Below are 18,490 nucleotides of genomic sequence, written 5' to 3' on the forward strand. Positions count from 1 at the left end.
GATGGATTTTACATTATTTAATTGTTTGATCACTTTGGATTCTCCCTTTTTAATGTATATATAATATAATTTGATTTAATCTTTTCATGGAATATGAAATAAAAAATGTTATAGACTATAAGATACAGTAGGATGAAATAGAAAATACACAAGCAAATGAACAAGTAGAAATATATTTTAATATTAATTAGAGCAGACTTATTTATTTTTGTGATTATTAATAAGTTTGTGAAATGTTAATGGTACAATAAAAGAAATGTTTCACTTTTGTTCCTACTTACTGTATCTAAGTACAGTTTTCAGCACAAACGGCGTAAAAAGATCCTTCATGTGATTCTGATGTAATCAGAACAATCAGAACCAGAACCAGAACCTGGTCAATGCACAACAAACATAAAATCACAAACAAAATGGATAAAACTTCATGTTTCCAGCTTTTTAAGCAACAACATTTCTTCTGCAAAGCTAACGTCCTTCTTAGCTTTAGCTAAGCTTCAGTTTCTTCATTTCAAAAGCTTTAAAATCCTTTCAAGTTTTCAAACCTCCGCCAGGTTAAATAAAAACGTAGTGATGCTGAATACAAACGCAGATAATCAGTTTCCTTCACACTGATATAGACGACACTTCTATTATTGTTGGTGAAATGCTACACGGATTTAAGGCAACAGCCAAAAAATGGCCTACATCTTACTGAATATGATGATTTGACTTATTATGATTTCATGTATATTTACTCTGATCTCTTTTCCTTCTCAGGCAGAAAAAGGAAGACAGGGGGAAACGGGAGGTGAGTAGAAGATGTCCTTAGTGGAGATATTTCTGAAACAAAAGAAAAAAATATTAAATTCCGAATTTAAATTCAAAGTTGCATAAAAAGTTGACTCTAATTTTATGAATTAGGATATTTTTCAGTGTAATTTGTTGCACAGGGCTTATGAACGACACTTTTCAGATTTGTAGTTTTACAACTATTGCTGCTACTTTGCAATCATGCACTGTTTTATGTCGCTCCATCGCATAAATCCCAATAAAATGCATTGTGGATAAAAAAGTTCCTGTCTACCTCAAAATATTTCATGAGAATTTTAACTGAAGACATAAAATGACACAAACAGACATTTTAGAAAACAAACAAACACCTTTACTTTGAGCCCTTCTGAGTCCTGTGTTTCTCTTACCTGCAGCACAACAGCCGCCACCACCGCCATCAAGGCCAGCAGCAGCATCCTGCCCACCCAGCCCAGGTCAAAGGTCTTCAGGATGAAGAAGCGTGCCCAGCCCAGTTTCTTGGGTGTGTGTGGCGGGTAGCGCATGTTGTTCACTCCCTCCATCTTCAGCTTTTTGATGAGACAGCCGCGCAGGTGGCTCAGCTGGTCGAAGCTGAACTTGCCGTGGTAGCAGCCCATGCCGCTGTTTCCTGACCGAAAAATAAAAGAAGTTAGGCTGAACATAAGCAATCAGAACAAAGTTCCTGAAAGTGTCAATGTGTTAATTTTTCTGTTACTTTGTTTTAAAGTATTGTGGTTTTATATTTAGAGCAGCTATGTTTTTCAGAGTATATTTTTTTCAGAATATATTTTAAAGTTAATTAGGCTTTATAACTGCATCTGGCGTGTTTTGTTTTGTATGTTTTTGTGCTGTATAAATAAACTTGCATGATTGATTAATCTATTCAGTCAACGTTTTATTTTATCCAAAGTTTGACGCTAGAGGGCGCTCTAATATTTGTACATTAAACATTTGCTCCACAGAGATTAGCAGAGTAACCAAAACATTGTACTCAAGTAATAGTAACACTACTGCAACATATTTAATGTTTAAAAATTACAAAAAGTTAAATGAAATTTTGGTTAGGGTAATTTATATAAGTAAAAAAAATTAGGTAAAAAAAAAAATCTGTCCAAATCAGTTTCTTTCAATAAAAAAAACTAAGGAAACTTTAACCAAAAACTGCAGGTGACTGTATCTGGTGAATTTTTGGTTAGAAAATCCAGAAATTTCACTCAAATACAAACAGAAATACTTCATAATAACATTACTTACGTAAAGGTAAAAAGTACATCAAAGTACAAATATTTCTCAAAGCAATTGTTTAAAAAAAATCATTAGAATAAAGTGTCTGACTTACCTACTCCTCCAAAAGGCAGCGAACTGACAGAGAAATGAACCAGACAATCATTTGCCAGGAATCCTCCGCTGGACGTCTCGTCTCTCATTCTGTTGATCACCTGCAGAGAGAAAAACAAAACAAGAACCTGGTTACAAATTAAAACATATGCACAAGTTTAAAACAAATTAACTAACAAATCATCAAATTACATGTCTGGTGATTAATAATCTTACTTTTTATGTTAGTTAGCAATAAAATAAAGCAGGATGCAGTTGATTTAAAGTGTGGATATAAATAGGTCATCATGTGTTCTCTGTTCTCGATTTCTAAACTGAATCAACAAAACTGGAACTATATTGTTGTTTTGTTTTATTTTCATGCTTTGTAAATAGTTTGTGCGTGGGTTAATAAAAGCGTAGCTCTGAGATACCTTCTCATCTGCAGAGAAGACATACAGAGCCAGAGGTTTTTCTCCCTTGTTGATGAACTTTATGGCCTCGTCCAGTCCGCTGACGGGCAGGATGGGAAGAAGAGGTCCAAATATCTCCTCCTGCATCACCTTGGCATCAGGCTTCACGTCACGCAGAATTGTGGGAGCTGAATGCAATGTAAAGAAAAAAATGTTTTAGTTTATAATTGAATGAAAAAACCTCAAAGTGTGATCTTTGGTACCGATGAAGCAGTCTGACTCGTCTCCATCTCCCCCTGCAGCCACTGTGCTGTCCCCCACCAAGGCCATGATCCTCTTAAAGTGCCGCTGGTTGATGATGCGCCCGTAATCTGGGCACGTCTTTGGTTTTTCTGTGTAGAAATCCTGCAAATAAAAGGAAAAAAATCATTTTAAATATAAAATTATGTTACAAGTTCCATCAGCTCAGGGTCCAATTAGCGCTGGAAAATAAATCGGTAACAACATATATTGCAACAGACATGTGATCAGTATAAACAGATAAAACATTTGGTGGAAAATTCACTGATCCAGAACTGCACAGCATTCTGGGGGATGTAGGCAAAGTAAAGGTTTAGTTGTTCAGCCTCTCACAGCTCGTTAAGCAAAGTGACACCTCAACTACCTTCCTCACTTTTTGGTCACCTAGCAACAAGCTATAAAGTTACTCCTGGCTACCTAGCAACAAACTGTTAAGTAATTTGTGGTTGCCTAGCAACGGCCTGTTGCGTAACTGGCGCAGCAGCAGTTTCAGATTTCACCACTGAGCCTCATAACGTCTTAAAAATAATTATAAAAAACAATGTGGTGGAGTGAAAACAGTTTGAAAAAGAGCAAACGTCACATTATCAGTTTTCGATATTTCAGATTTTTAAGACAGAAAACTTGTCATTAATTATTGATATCGACTGATATGAAGAGTTTAAGTTTTTCAGCCGTATCGTCCAGCGCTGGTTCCATCGTGAGCTTCCCGTACCTTAATGGACTTCTTGACCTCCTCGATGACCCGGTCTTGAATGCTGGGGTCACAGAGGATGTAGTCTGGGGCGATGCAGGTCTGACCGCAGTTTGTGTACTTTCCCCACGTGATTCGTCTGAACAGAACATTTAACAGAAGGATGTAAGAAAGGAAAATATTTTCTTTCAGTAGGAGTTAAAAATTGTAAATATTAAAAGTGTGTGGGACCTGCAGGCTATGCTAATGTCGCAATTCTTGTCGATGTAGCAGGGGCTCTTGCCGCCCAGCTCCAGGGTCACAGGGGTCAGGTGTTTGGCGGCGGCCTCCATGATCACTTTGCCCACCGCACTGTTACCGGTGTAGAAGATGTAATCGAATCGCTGGCGCAGAAGCTCCTGGGTCTCTGGGACTCCTCCCGTCACTACAGGGTAAAGCTCCTAAAACAAAGCAAACAGCTTAAACTTCATAAAAATAAAGAGTCCAAACTTATTGGGAGAATTTGCTTTTATTTTATCTTGACTGTTCAAATACACACACAAGAAATATAATACTATACTATGTGTAATTTCCTTGCATGTCTGTTTTTCATTTTGAATTTCTAAATTAGCAGCTTAAATTAGCACATCAGTCTGAGCTATAAAGTCAGTTTATGTTTAATAAGGACATTTAAACCTGCAAAAAAATTGACTGTACACACACAGCCTGTTAATATGAATCAATGAACACATGAATAGATGGGAAGATAGATTAATGCACAAATGAATGAATAAACAGACAGAAATTCAAATCTGTGAATCTCTACTCATTTTTTCCAGTTTCAGACTGTTAAAGACAAAGTATTTGTTACTAAGGCTTCTTTAACACTATATTTATAATATGTATAAAGATAATTGGTAATTATTGTTCAAACTGAGTTGAATTACCAACTCAAACTTTATTTGTAGAGCAGTTTTCATTCAGCCATGTGTAAGAGAATTAAAGTTAATATAAGATTATTGTAAATTCATACTGACAGTAGAGTTTGAAATAAAATCCAGCTGATATCAGTCTTTCTTATTAATATTGTTGTGATAAAACATTTCCAAGTCTGAACTCCACAATGTCTTTTTTGTCACAGAAGCTGAATGTTTTCTTATAATTAAAAATCAGAGATGTCAATGATTAGGTATATTGTTACTTTTCTAACTCACACAGTTTTGGTTAAACGCTGAAATTAAACAACATAAAATCATAGATAACAGAAATTTCTCGTGAATACATCGTTTTTGTGTGTGGATCTTATTGCAATGTTTAATTCTTTCAAATTATTTGTTTTATTCAGAACATCATTAAACCAAAGTTTAATTTTTCTGTTTTCCTACTTTTCTGAGTGTTTGCGAATGAATTTTATCTTCACTGTTGCTGTTTTGTGTTGCTCTTTTTTCACAAAAAACAACATAAAAAATGCTGAGTAGTTTTTCCATATCAACTGATTTTCCATTCAGTTACCTTGTCGATATAAAGCGGCAACAGATCCTCCATGACCTTTGCAGTGTGAACGCAGACCTCTGACGGCTTCACCACAGCTGCGTTACCTGGACAGGTGATTTAGTAAAGAAAGAATAAAATCACGTATAGTTTCATAAATGTATAAATTAATTGAGCAAACAACAAGTCCTGTGTCGTCAGTTGGAAATGCAAACATTTAATGTAAATTGTTAGAAAAGGCGCACATTAGTCAAACACTGAACAATGACGTTGATTTTCTGTTATACAATTTTAGTCTGCCTTTAGTTTTAAAAATGGCAGCAGAGGAAGTGAACGTTTGGTCCGTATCAGCCAAACTTCAACATGTTAAATTAACATTAATTGATGTACCACTGCTGATTTATCATGGGACAAAAAATACAGACAAATTTGTAGTTTTAAAGTCACAAAACGTTATGAAGTTTAAAGGGTATGAATACTTTTACATGGCACAATATAAACATTAAACAAGTGCTGAATTATTCAGGACGTTCATCATTTGCACTACAACAGCTCAGATGATCCATTTGAATTTCCTCAAGGCATTACAAGCTCAGACAGCATCTTACATAACAAAATACAACATCAGTAACCTTTCATCTTATTCCTGGTGTGTGTACAGATTAGAGCTTGTGCAAGTAAACTAGTTTAAAACAAAAATAGGCTTTGTGTTTATTTGATTCATTAAATATTTACACTGTATGTGTTATGATTTAAACACATGTTCAAATTCATCAGAACATTTTTATCAACCAGATTAAAAAACAAAACATATGTCACCATCTTATCAAAATCCAAATTATGGGTATCATTGATTGCACAACAATATTCCACAATTTTAGTCATTTCAAGACAGCTGAAGATGAAGTAATGACTGTTGGCCTAAAGACTTATTTTATTGTGTAAGCTTATCAAAGACTTCTGACCCAGCAGGAGTTTGTGTTAAGCTCTGATACTGCAGAACAAAGTCCAACATGTGCAAACACCCCACTTAATGCTGCAGGCGCTTTCTTCTTACTCTAAATATGTAACTAAGTAGCATTTATTCAACAGAGCTGCAGACGAGCAGCTGCTCCAGAATACCTGTAAAGTATTTGTAAAGGAATATGCAACACAGGTGTGCTTAGATTATTGCATTGTCACGTTAAACAGCAGAGCAACTCCTCCCAAATCCTACGTAAGAATCACAAATAAATCAGAGTTGAGCCTCAGCATGAGAGCGCCAAATGAGACAGCAATTCATGAAGTTAATCAGTTGAATAAAGCTCAGCCTTGCAAGCTCACACTTCCAAACATAAAAACCTGAATTACAGAGAGCAGACTTTACAGGGATTTTAATCTCTAAAACGCTGCAGTCATGACAGCGGTCTGGAGTACACAGCTTGAGCTTTGACCCACTTATCTGTGTGAAAATGTGAAGCTTTTGGCAAAATTCTGGACACAAAGAGGAAGTAGAGCGGCGGTGATCACAAGACGGACTGAAAACCCACAGCAGAACCAGAAAGAACCTGAACAGCTTTATTCACATCCTTATGGTTTAAAAAATAAGAACATCCTCTCTAGAAAGATTAAATCACTTTATGTAGCTTTGAACAAACTTTAGCTACTAAAGTGTAAAATCTTGGGTTAGAATGACTCTTTTTCACCTGCAAACAAACTTCTTTCAGTAGGAGAATATTTTAATTAACTGTGTAGATAAACAGCTACAAGTGGTTATTGGGAATAATTGTATAATAATTTCTATAAACTTTATGATACACTCTACTTCTAATTATTCTAGATTTCTGGATTTTCAACCCACAAACATGTTTTAACCACAAATTTACCAGGTACATTCACACACCTTCAAATTTAGTTAAAGTTTCAAATGTTTTATATTAAAAAAAAACTGGATTTGGAAAAAAATATTTTGCCTGATTTTATTTCTTTGCTACTTATGTAAATTATTGTAATTTTGTTCCTAAAAATACAAACATTTTCACTTAATTTCATATTTTGGTCCATTTGATTATGTAACTTTTAAATATTAAATATTAATCATTTGGCCATTAAATACGTTTTTACTCTTACTTCAGTAATTTTCTTTTCACTTGACTAAAATATGTTGATGTATCGCTCCTTCAGTACAATTTTGGGTACTCTGCCGACCTCTGTCTGTCTACTGGTAGATATTTTCTGAAGTCATGTAAGCAGATTATAGATTAGGGATCTCTAACTTTATTTTCTAATAAAGTTGTCAGATGTGACTATAAACATTGTTGGATCCCACCTTAAATTTTGACCTGCCTCTAAGACAAATCAAGCCGCAGTACCTGCTGCAATCGCTCCAATGAGAGGCTGGACTGTGACCGCCCAGGGGTAGTTCCAGGCCCCGATAATCAGCACCACCCCCAGCGGCTCCGGTTGGATGTAAACCGTGTCAGAAAGGGTCATGAGGTTCTTCTCTACAGGACGGGGGGCGGCCCATTCCTTCAGCTTCTTGATGGCCAGGCTGATCTCCCCCTCCAGACCCAGAGTCTCATACAGCTGCGTCCCCACTTCACTCTGACGATGGAGAAAATGTTGAACCTAGCATTAGCTAACGTAGAAACAGTCCCACTGACTGCAGAAAATGAGAAGGAACCTAAGTGGAGTGTCTTGAAATGCATTTTAGAAATAAAATGTTTTACTATTATTATTTAAGTTCAAGTTGTTTTGAAAACAACCTTAACACACCATCCGAACAGAAACGTAGTGCTGGTAGCAGTTAAAGTTAGCAGGATTGTGTATGTAAACAAATAGAAGAAAATATGTTTTTTTTATTTTTATGTATTTCACCTCATTTTTCTCATCTTTTTGAGTTACATTTAGACAACTAATTAAGCATAAGAGCTGGTTTCTAATTGTTTATTATATCTAACATTTATCACTCACTTTATTGAGATCTTTCTTGACGGCATCTGAGATCTCTTTCTGCCTTTCTATGAATAAGCGCTGCAGGTTCTTCAGCTGGATGATCCGGTACTCCAGGGGTCGGGACCGACCCGTTTCGAAGGCCTTCCTGGCCCGGGCCACCGCCTGCTGCTCTCGAGACATCCTACAACCAAAACAGGCATCACAGTTCAGAGTTAAGTTTAATATCAACTTAATTCATAAAAAATAACCATCTAATCATCAATCAACAATCTAATCACACTTATTCATGTGACTGGTGTCCTAAAGAAACATGTCACAAATGGAAACATTTTTCAAGAGCGTTTTGGTGTTTGTGGGACTATAATTGCTGTGACACACAGTTAGAGTCATAAAATTACCTAAAACAATGTAAGAAATTATTCTTATCACTGTTATTGCTATCACAACAGTATTGCCAAGTATCGTGATAAAACTTTAAGTCCGTATCTCCCAGCCCAAGTCCAGGTGAATTTCCCCTTGTGATGCTTTGTGAAATAAAAACAGAAAGATACCTACATGTCAGACTCTGCAGGCCTGAGTTAGAAAGTTAAATGTCAAAGGTCATGACAATGTAACTAGAAAACGACTCAAACATCATGAAAAGACTTTGGACCAAAGGTGGGCAAAGAAGCCAAAAGCAGTAATCAACCAAGAGAAGAAGAACCACCTCAGCATATTTTAACTCAAGTAAAAGTAAAAAAAGAGTCGTCCAATAAATTCCTATAGAGTAAAAATGTATTATGTTAAAAAGGACACTTAAGTGCCAAGAAACTCATCAAAACATCAATCATTTAATATTGAAAAATCACATAATAGGACAGATCAAAATATGCGGTTAACTGGAAATTTGGTAAGTTTGAAAAAAATGTTGGTGTATATATATATATATAATATATAATATATATATATATATATATATATATTATATATATAATATATATATATATACATGTACTTGTGTGTACTTGAACATACATCAGAAGTACTTGATGCTGAAACGTGTCATTATTTTTTACTGGTGAGTGCATAAGACTAATAAATATTATTATAACTTGTGTACTTTAAAATACCGGAACGCCCTCATTTTTAACGTTAAACTTTCAGCTGTAAACATTTGCACTGTGCAACCCATCAGACTTGCTCTCAGTTCTTTAACATGTTCTGAAAACATTTCTATTCCTGTAAACTAAATAGACCAGAATGATGAGTCTATTTAGTAAAACACGTTTTCTTTTATCGCCCTGCTGTCATTTTGGCTGAATCGCCCTTTGTTTACAGACACAAAGAAAGTGCAGCAGTAATATGAGCGCAGCGAGCTTCCCATAACAGCAGCGGTCATACTGGGATGGTTCCCAGTTAAAGGTAGACAGACGTTCAACATCCGGGTCACGGCTTGCAGCATAGCGGATCTGTGTCGTTTAACGTAACTTACAGGTGCAACTTTTCCAGATCTTAGTCCAGCAGCTTTAATCATCTTGTTATTAGGATCTTTTCGACAAATACTGACCTACTTCCTTTACATAAACAGGATCTTCCGCTTAGTTACAGCTCCATTGATCTGCTGTACAGAGTGTTGGATGGATATAGAGGAAAAGCTCTAAAAACATCCGATTGTTGAACTCCTACCTTTATAATTTCAGAGAAATGTGAAGACCTTCACCGCCTGGATGGTGCGATTACCCCCGGGGCTGAACAATGACAGCAGGCCGACAGAAGCGGCCCTCCTCTCCCCGTTAGGTCCCACCCACCGTGGGCTGGTCCGGGCCGCTGCAGCCGGACTCAGTTTGCATGTTTTCCCACAGCCACGCACTGAACTTCAGCATCTACTGCTTTATGTCGCAATGAGACGTTTCCAAACTGTGATGCATTTCATTTTAGAGAAGACACAGTGGTCCAAAACATGATCTCTAGCGCCACCAGCAGGTCAGAACTTCACATTGTTGTGCAGTTTGAACCGCTACCTGCCGCCCCATCACTGTTTTTCTTTACTTGCACACTTTTATAAAACTATATAGCAATTAGAAAGTTATTGCTATTAATTACAAACTTTTGCAGCCATAAGCCTTACAATTACTCCTAAGTAGCCTACATAACAGCTTCATTACGGTTTTTATTTGGTGTTATGTAATAAATCATTACAAATATCATAAATAACTGGTTGCATATTTTGTGGAAAAGAAAATTTAGGAAATAAATCTACCACAGCTGCCGATATTTTACCACATATTAGAGATGTTACAAAAGCAAATGTTTTGGACATTTGAACAATTATTGTACAAATTGGCTCAATCAGATTGGATCTATTCAGGGTTGGAAATCCCATCTCACTGGAGGGACCCTGAACAGGGACATTTCTTCAGCGCAGTTTTGGAGGGTCAGAAAAATTGCAGTGATATTTTTAAAATGTGGTTTGAAAAGTTTTTAAAGTGTTCAAAAAATGACTAAGTGCATATCAAATGTGTCAGATCCACAGAAGTCAAACTAAAATTCAGATGTTTAGATACAAGCTTGGCTCATGTCACTGATCTAATCTCTACTGCACCTTGACAAAAATTTAAGACTCTAAATAAAAAGTTATAATGAGGAACTCCGCTGAATAAAATTCCTCATAAATATTGATTTATTGTAGTGGCTCTCAATACAAGTTATGTATTATTTAAATTTGTTAAGTTGCTTTATTTTTAAATATTTTTTTGTTTTGCCATGAATGACTGAGAACCTGCAGGCAGGTGGAAATGAATATCTGGGAAGTATCATAACTTCAACTTAATGCTCCAAACACCAGGGTTTTTATGGAAAAATATTCTGACTTTATTCTGTAATTTTAAAGGCTCTACATTGAAGGTATTAAATCCACCGCGAGTTAAATCCACGGGGGACTCCCACAGTCAGCTCTTCCACCAGAGAATCAGCTGCGACTCCCTGGGTGATCCGGCTGGTTTGTGCCTCAAAGAATTGGTGGGCGATCTGGAAATGTCTGCTTTCATGTTGGACAATGTATTGGCTTGTGAGATTTGATTTGCAATATTTTGTATCTATAGACACACATTGTCTAGACATTCCGTGTGGTTATGAACCCATATTTGTACAATTTTGTCGCCCGGCGCCGTGGCTTAGTTGGTTAAAGCGCCTGTCTAGTAAACAGGAGATCCTGGGTTCGAATCCCAGCGGTGCCTTTTGGTTATTTTAATTTTATTTGCCCATTTAATTTTTCCCTGTAGATTGTCATTCATCTATTTTCCAAACAAGCTTACCATTCCAAAAACTGAGAGGACAATGGAAAATAACATTTAGTCAGTCGGAAGAGTTCAGAAAACGTCTCTAAAGCGTCATGACGTACGTACGTCTATCTCGCTGCCATATTGTGGGTGGAAATTTTGTTGAAATATATATATATTTGACACTTCTATATGAAATGGTGTTAAATGAACCCATTTGAATTTGTGACATATGAAACAAAAAAATTGACTCCGTTATCAAAGTAGAAATAATAATAATTTGTTGGACATAATGTACTCTGATATGATGAACTGTTAGTCATGAAAATACAAATATTCACAACTAGTGTAAAGCAAATTAAATCAAAGTCATAATAAACACAGAAAATACGACTTGTGTTGTCAGTGTATTTTTTTATTTCATGTGAGGATTTTTCTAGAGGCAATTTGTCCACCAGAGGGCGCAACTGTTTCAAATATCTGAGACGCAAACCAAAGATGTTTTTCCAGGCAGAGGCAATATATAGCTGCGTGTCAAAGATTACACATAACACGAATTTTATAAACGTATCTGAGGATTAAAACGTTAAAAAGATAAACAACATGCATCAAGCATGCAACTTATATTGCTACAGGAACAGAACTACAAAGCATACTAAAATTTAAAGGAATAGATTACAATTTTTATCTTCTAACAAATGCATCTGGAAAAAAAAATGCACATAACTACACACCAAAGACATACACAAAACCAATTTCAACAAATATGATGAAACAGTCTTACTGAGATGGAAAGCCAAAGAATTCAAATGAAAGAAATTCATATAATGAGCAGGCTATTCTATAGTTAATTTTATTGCCATTTCATTAAGTTGTACACTGGACATCCTGCTTTCTTTTTACATAAAAATACTCACCATCTTCTGTCTGAATAATCACTAAATGCAATCATGAACACAGTTTAAACGTTCTTAAAACTGATTTTGCATCAAACTCTGTGATTGTTTTGAGACCAAAGGTTTTGTCTGTTTGGTCTGGGTGTTTTTCCGTCAGGTCCATCTAATCTGCATGTATGCTAAATAGTAACAAAGAGAGAGTTATGTAGTGTTAATTTTAACTGGTTTTCACTGTTTACTTTTAAAAAACTATTCCTTTAAAATGAATTAAATCATGCACAGGTTTAACACATGCATAAGAAAAAAGCAGTAGCAACAAATAAGTATGCTATTATCACTGGGTGCAGGGTGTTTATTGCATAGATGTGTCTGTGTCTTAGATGACCTATCTCTTCTCTGCCCTGGTTGAATCAGTCAGGTCTTCCTCTTCACAGCCCAACCAATATTTTGCAATGGATCTTGGGTAAGGAGGGCTAACAGTGTCCACCCGTTTAGTCTGCAGAGACACTCTGTAGTACTTGTCTGTCAACATCAAGAGAAACAAAACGGACAAGCAAAGAATTAAAAGTTACAGCAGAAACTTCAAAAATGAAGAAGTTCATTAAAGCAATGAGTTTTTAAAACATAATCCCCGTAATCATACCTTTCTTGAAAAAGTAGACATTTTGAACTGGGGTGCTTTTGTATTCCTGGACTGTAGCTACTTCAGCCGTGTCACTGTAATCTAGGCCAAAGTCAAACCAATCGTCATCGAACCACAAATCATCAAACACGTGGCGACTTTGCCTTGTGCGCTGAGGGCGACGTCTCTTGCTGGGCCTCCTCCTCCGCTCTCTGCCCCTCCGCCTTGCTGGTGGAGACGATATTGTTGGCTTGGGACTAAGAGAAACCTTTCCTACCAAGGCAGCATCAACAGGGGAGCTAAAGCCTTTCCAGTCCCTAAACATGAGTTGGGGGCTAGAGTCATGAGTGTCTGAATGAAGAGAAAGGGAGAACATGAGTAATGTTTATAAAACATACAGTCACTTGCCACTTTATTTGATACACTTTAGTTGTACCAGGTTGGGCATTCTGTTGTCCTAAAAAGTGTATTATGTCTTTGTGGCATGGATTTAGGAAGATCTTTGAAGAAGATCTTCTTACTTTCTTTTCTTCCTCATTCTGATGCTTAGTCTTCAGCACATCTTGATGTCTAACTGCACTTAATTTGACCGATTCATCAGTTGTGTTAGCAAGAAATTGAAGTGTACTTAATAAAGTGGCCAGTGAGGGAATACATAATGTAAGCCAACCGTATCTGGGTCTTACAGAAGCTTTCAAAGAGATCTTTGAAGAGGTTCTCTAGCGGATGCTCACAGAACAGGTCTGTGTACCGGGTGAACAGAACAGACGGAGAGGTACTGCTCATGGAGATGCACTCTTCATGGGACGGCTGGTGGTTGAACTCGTACTGGTAATACTTATCACCTGAGAGAAACCAAACAGACGCTGTTTTAGCAGAATCTTTTTAAACTAACGACAAGTTAGTGGCTTATTTAATCAGTATGTATTTGAACAAAAAGAAGAACATTATAAAGAATTTTAAAACTAAACGTAGAAATATTTTCTCTGCAAATCTTTTGCTCATGTTAGAGGCACCCTCTGGTGGCCATTTGAATAAATGTAAATGTAAGGCCCTTCAGCAGCACCAAGCGTCTAGAGACAGGATAAAAACAAGGTCTCTTGTCTATTTAAATGCTGCAATTTGTCTCTCTTCTCTCTGAAAATACCTTTAAAAAAGTAGGCTTTCTCTTTTCCTTGGTGACTTGGTGCAGGTACAGCAAAAGCTGCATCTATATCATTTGGGATGTCTTCAAAGCCAACGGAAATGTCCCTGGGATAGTCCTCATCTAAGATATCGCCATCAAATCTCCAGTACTGGTTGCCCTTTGATACAAAATATACAGAGCCAAATGGTGGGAGGCTTTAATAATCACTGTGCTTTGCAAAAGTCAATTTACATTTCATAACATCAAGACCATAAACATCAATATTTTATTGGCATTTTGTATGACAAACAAAAACAAAGTGGCATGTGGTAGAAGAAAAACAATAAGATGTTTTATTTAAAAAATCTGGAAACCTACTATTTAACAAAATCTAGTTGATCAAAATGTTATCAAAAAGTGACAATAAAATAACAATTGTTGAATCAGAGTTCCTGCTTAAATTATTCCCTAGCTTTATGAGAGAAACAGCAAGTAATGTTTGAATTTATAATTTATAAGACCATAATTTAAGAAACTACATGCAGCTCATTCTTTTCCTGCACTCTTGCTGAAAATAACCTTCCTACTTGAACAATTAGAATGTTAAAATATTACATTCAGACTGGATAGTTTGGTTTAAAAATAACTTCTTAAAGCTTGTAGCTGCTATGGTTCTCACCTTGAAGATGTACGACTTTCCTTGGCAGTTGATGCGGGTGAATGCGGCGCTGATGGGTCCTGCAATTCCCCACACCTCCTCGATGAGTTTAGGGTAACCAGGAAGAACAGACCTGTCATCCAGCTCAAAGAAATATAAACCTGGGGGCGGGGATATCAATTATAAGCATTTTAGATAAGATTCAAAGCAATTTCACCAAAAACTCACAAATCTTCGCACAAAAATGGATTCTTGCGCCTCAAGTGGTACAAAATGAACTATATTTCTCAAATCTGTTAATTTTTAATCCTGCTTTCATTTAAAAATTCATTTTTGTCACAACAGCATCAGATATTTTAGAAAAAAACCTTTTATACAAATACATTTCCAAAATAATTTAAAAACAAACATCAAGGTTATGTCTAAAAGTCAATAAACTAGAGTGATGAAACTTTGAACTATTTATAACATAAAAATAAATCAAATAAGCAGTATAATAAAAGTACTTCCTTGTAAAATAATTTGACTTTACAATAAAATCCCAAATTATTTAGACTCCAGGTAGATTTAAATTAAGTTATCTTTAATAGTTATATAATAATTGTTGAAAAAATGTTCTAATAAGAACTGATCAACTTTTATCATGTTTCCAGTGGTATTTTTAATAATTTATCTTTGATAATGAACTCCTTGTCATCACCCTAATCTTTAACTCAAGATTAAGCCAGGCCTTTGACTAGGCCACTCCAAAACATTACTTCCTGTCAGAAAAAAAACATGTTAATAAATTTTCAAATAATGTACAGTATAAATAAAAATATCTAAATTAACTTTGATGTTGTTTGTTGTGTTGGGAGAGACAATCATTTCCCACCAACACAAAAAAACTTTAAATATAAATTTAAAGTTTAGATTTAAACTTTAAATTTACAGTGTGAATCATTTCCCACCAACACGAAAAAACTTTAAATCTAAATCAACCAGATGTATGAATAATTTAATCTCATTTCTAGTTTCCTCTCTGAACCTTCAACGAATTTAAGTAATGAGTACAAAGCAACTAGATTTTACCTCTAAAAGCGTAGATGGATCCGTTTTTCAGCTGCAGGAATGCGTCAAAAGGTCGGCCGCTGCAGGGCGCTGCGTTGGGGTCGACGGTGGGCGAAGGGCCATGAGGGGGCCTGGGTGGCGGGATCAGAGAGGAGGGCACTGTCGGAGCCACCGTGCTTACATTTGGTGTTTGCTCTGTTGTGGTCATATTTGGGTCCATTTCTGTTTCTCCAAACGTGTCCCCACGAGAAACTTAGAGCAGAAAATGTTATGAATGACACCAGCTTGTATAAGTTCTTGCTTTTACAGTGTAAACTGTGGTCCGCGGGCGCCCTCTAGTGATCCGCGAGGTACTGCAAGCAAACGACCGTTCATTTTCCGTTACGTTAGCTCGACGCTAGTTAGCTTACCAAAGGATTGTGTTGATAAATAATAATGGATAAAGACCGAGTCGTTCAAAAGAAAGCCCGAAGATACCGGTGGAAAGTTTCTCAGGATGCAGATCAAGCTAAGGCTGGTCCTGAATGCAATATGGCGGCGACTAAGTGCATCTTAACACCTAAACTAAAATAATCTGTGATGGGCTATCTCCCGGCTGAAAGAAAATGCCTGACGATATTATTTAAAGAACCTTTTTCTATCAATGGAAAGCTTTACAGATTCATGCTTCAGAATCTGTAAATTACTCCAAATGACTTGTTCATGGTTTTATAGTGACCACATTTACAAAACAGCGCCACCCTTCAATTCAGGCGGGACAAAGACGTGGAGTAAAGACTAATTTTATTTCCAGTTGTATATTATTTTAAGTTGTTTTGTTATTGTGGGGGTGATTTTAAGTTAGGAGGTCTGTGAGTGTTTGTTGGATGGGGTAAGTGGTCCGCCTCGGCCTGAAACAGTTTGAGAAACACTGAAATAGACAGAAAGTTTGAGCAGCACACTCACCCTTTTTGGGGCAGATGGTGTGAAAGTCCTCACAGCAGCTCCCATAATACACACACATAGAGTCACATTGGCATTTGTTCCGTGAGCTGAAGGAGCCACAGCGACCCACGCAGGACTCTGTTGGAGTGCAATTTGTTTATTTCAGGCACAAAGTGTTTATTTTTTGACCAGAGTTCAGCATCAAAGATTTGAAGAACCGCTTAGATCTTTTGATCTTTTCAAACAGTGAAGGTTTTCAAATACTAAAGCAGTAATGGCTGAGAAACATCTGTATTTAAACTGCTTTTACACAGTGTGATATATTGCATAATTCATTCCATTGTGGTTCACAGGCTGTTAGTTTTTGAGTTGAATGACACCAGTTGGTTTTGACGATTAATTGACAAAATGTGATGTTTTTTATTTTTTATTTTTTTTTTTTTACCAGTTTCTCAGATTGTTCGACTTTTTATTTTTCTGTTTTTAAGATGTAAACCACTTTGAACTGCCTTGTTGCTGAAATCTGCCGTACAAGCTTGGTTGAAACTTAATTGATTAATTAGTAAATCATTTATTGCCGTGGTAATTTCAAACTTTTGGACCCACTCCACCCAAAAACCAGTTGAATGTGTGGAGCTATATAGACAGAAATATTAAAGTTAGGTGTTTAATTTTTTAACCAAAAAGAAGAAAATGGTCCTTTATAAACAAATAGCAATAATAATGAGTTTCAAAGCAGTCACTCCTAAAAGTACACCAAACCTAAGTGGAACAGAACTATACATTTTTAAATAATCTATTTTGGTAAAACTGCAATAACTTGGTTATTTTAACCTAAAACCAAATATCGTGAGTCAGTCTTACCTTCTGCTCCAAAGGTTGTGTCCAGCAGGAGTGCCAGGCCCAACAGAACCACTGCTGGCTTCATGGTCACTCACAGCAAACAAACTCTTTAAGTTATAACCAAACAGCAGTAGAAATTCTTTAATTTCTTCAAATAACAGCAAATGGACTGAGTGATCAGTCTGAGCTGAGTGCCCCACTCTGTGATTCGGATCAATAGATATTTTTTCAGAAGCTCCTGACCCCCAGGCATCTGCCGTCCTGATTGGTTGATGCTCAGCTGTGACGATCATTAAGCTGAAACCGGTGACCTCTGTCCCCTCCATGCATCAGACTAACATTAATGTTTATTTAGACCAATGAGAAATATATGTGACATGTGTGGTGTATGCATGTTCAGAGCATTTGCAGTTTGAAAAGAGAGAACAATATTTCTTTCAACATTGTGTAACTGCTGCAGACTTTCCATTCTATTGATCTCTAAATAAACACCCAAAAAAACAGTACACATATATTTATATATAGACAACCACAACCCTGTTCCTGCCCATTCTTGGTTCAATGGTAAACTAAGGGACACATACTGTACGTACTCACATATTCTTGGTATTTATTGGTGTTTACATTTGTTTTGTTTTTCTTAGGCCACAGCTATCCAGATATAACAGCTTTACGTGATTCTGCTTGCACCATCGCTGCCTCTCTTGCTGTCATGCTGCCTGTTGCCACACCACCCAACGCCATCGCCTTCTCTTTTGGAAAGATCTTTGACATGGTGAGACTTAATCACACCAATACATATCCATGTGGTTAATTTAAGAGGAAATGGTGAACCAAGAGTCACAGGTTGACTAGAATATGGCTCCTTGCTTCTTCAGGTCAAAGCTGGATTCATCTGAACATCATTGGGATCCTCTGCATAAATTTGGGCATCAACACCTGGGGATACATCATGTTTGACATGGGTATGTTTCTTCAGTGGGCCAACACCTACAGTAAACCCTGAGCCACGATAACAGGAGTATATAGATCTGCTAAAGCAGAACATATTTAGGTGAGGTCTGGTTAAACCTAAAAATTCTGCGTAAGTCCAAGAAATTACCAGAGTAAGAGTAAAAATGTATCTGGTAAAAAGTTTACTCAAGTACTAAGTAACTGATCAAATCATCAGTCATTTCATATTTAAAAATTACATAA

General features: G+C 36.5%; 2 protein-coding genes and 1 non-coding gene across 3 annotated transcripts; 1 reads left to right on the forward strand and 2 right to left on the reverse strand.

Annotated features, from left to right (window-relative positions):
* Positions 1–157: 157 nt before the first annotated feature.
* On the reverse strand, positions 158–9,752 carry aldh3a2b (aldehyde dehydrogenase 3 family, member A2b). Its single transcript, XM_055051687.1, has 11 exons — positions 9,583–9,752; positions 7,936–8,098; positions 7,335–7,566; positions 5,005–5,090; positions 3,745–3,953; positions 3,535–3,652; positions 2,783–2,924; positions 2,541–2,707; positions 2,129–2,228; positions 1,179–1,417; positions 158–819 (listed from the first exon to the last, which is right to left on the reverse strand). Exons 2-11 carry the CDS (start codon positions 8,095–8,097, stop codon positions 805–807), a joined length of 1,470 nt encoding a protein of 489 aa, XP_054907662.1. The 5' UTR covers position 8,098; positions 9,583–9,752; the 3' UTR covers positions 158–804.
* Positions 9,753–11,058: 1,306 nt separating this feature from the next.
* Positions 11,059–11,132, forward strand: trnat-agu (transfer RNA threonine (anticodon AGU)). The gene has a single exon. It is a non-coding gene; the product is annotated as a tRNA-Thr (tRNA).
* Positions 11,133–11,568: 436 nt separating this feature from the next.
* vtnb (vitronectin b) lies at positions 11,569–17,515 on the reverse strand. Its single transcript, XM_055051394.1, has 8 exons — positions 17,315–17,515; positions 16,472–16,588; positions 15,548–15,778; positions 14,498–14,637; positions 13,840–13,996; positions 13,379–13,537; positions 12,714–13,043; positions 11,569–12,592 (listed from the first exon to the last, which is right to left on the reverse strand). Exons 1-8 carry the CDS (start codon positions 17,376–17,378, stop codon positions 12,456–12,458), a joined length of 1,335 nt encoding a protein of 444 aa, XP_054907369.1. The 5' UTR covers positions 17,379–17,515; the 3' UTR covers positions 11,569–12,455.
* Between the last annotated feature and the right edge of the window lie 975 nt (positions 17,516–18,490).

Source organism: Poeciliopsis prolifica, unplaced genomic scaffold (genome assembly GCF_027474105.1).
Source record: "Poeciliopsis prolifica strain line A6 unplaced genomic scaffold, Auburn_PproV2 SCAFFOLD033, whole genome shotgun sequence".
Lineage (NCBI taxonomy): Eukaryota > Metazoa > Chordata > Actinopteri > Cyprinodontiformes > Poeciliidae > Poeciliopsis > Poeciliopsis prolifica.

Bases quoted from the DNA above. Each gene is read 5' to 3' on its own strand.
- aldh3a2b (XM_055051687.1), bottom strand. From the start codon at position 8,097: ATGTCTCGAGAGCAGCAGGCGGTGGCCCGGGCCAGGAAGGCCTTCGAA. The intron at 7,567-7,935 runs GTGAGTGATAAA...CTCCATCGTCAG, and splicing joins TCAAGAAAGATCTCAATAAA to AGTGAAGTGGGGACGCAGCT. The intron at 2,925-3,534 runs GTACGGGAAGCT...TTTTATTTGCAG, and splicing joins AGGTCAAGAAGTCCATTAAG to GATTTCTACACAGAAAAACC.
- vtnb (XM_055051394.1), bottom strand. From the start codon at position 17,378: ATGAAGCCAGCAGTGGTTCTGTTGGGCCTGGCACTCCTGCTGGACACA. The intron at 14,638-15,547 runs GTAAAATCTAGT...CCCCGCCCCCAG, and splicing joins ATCCATCTACGCTTTTAGAG to GTTTATATTTCTTTGAGCTG. The intron at 13,044-13,378 runs GTAAGACCCAGA...CTCTTCATTCAG, and splicing joins AGATCTCTTTGAAAGCTTCT to ACACTCATGACTCTAGCCCC.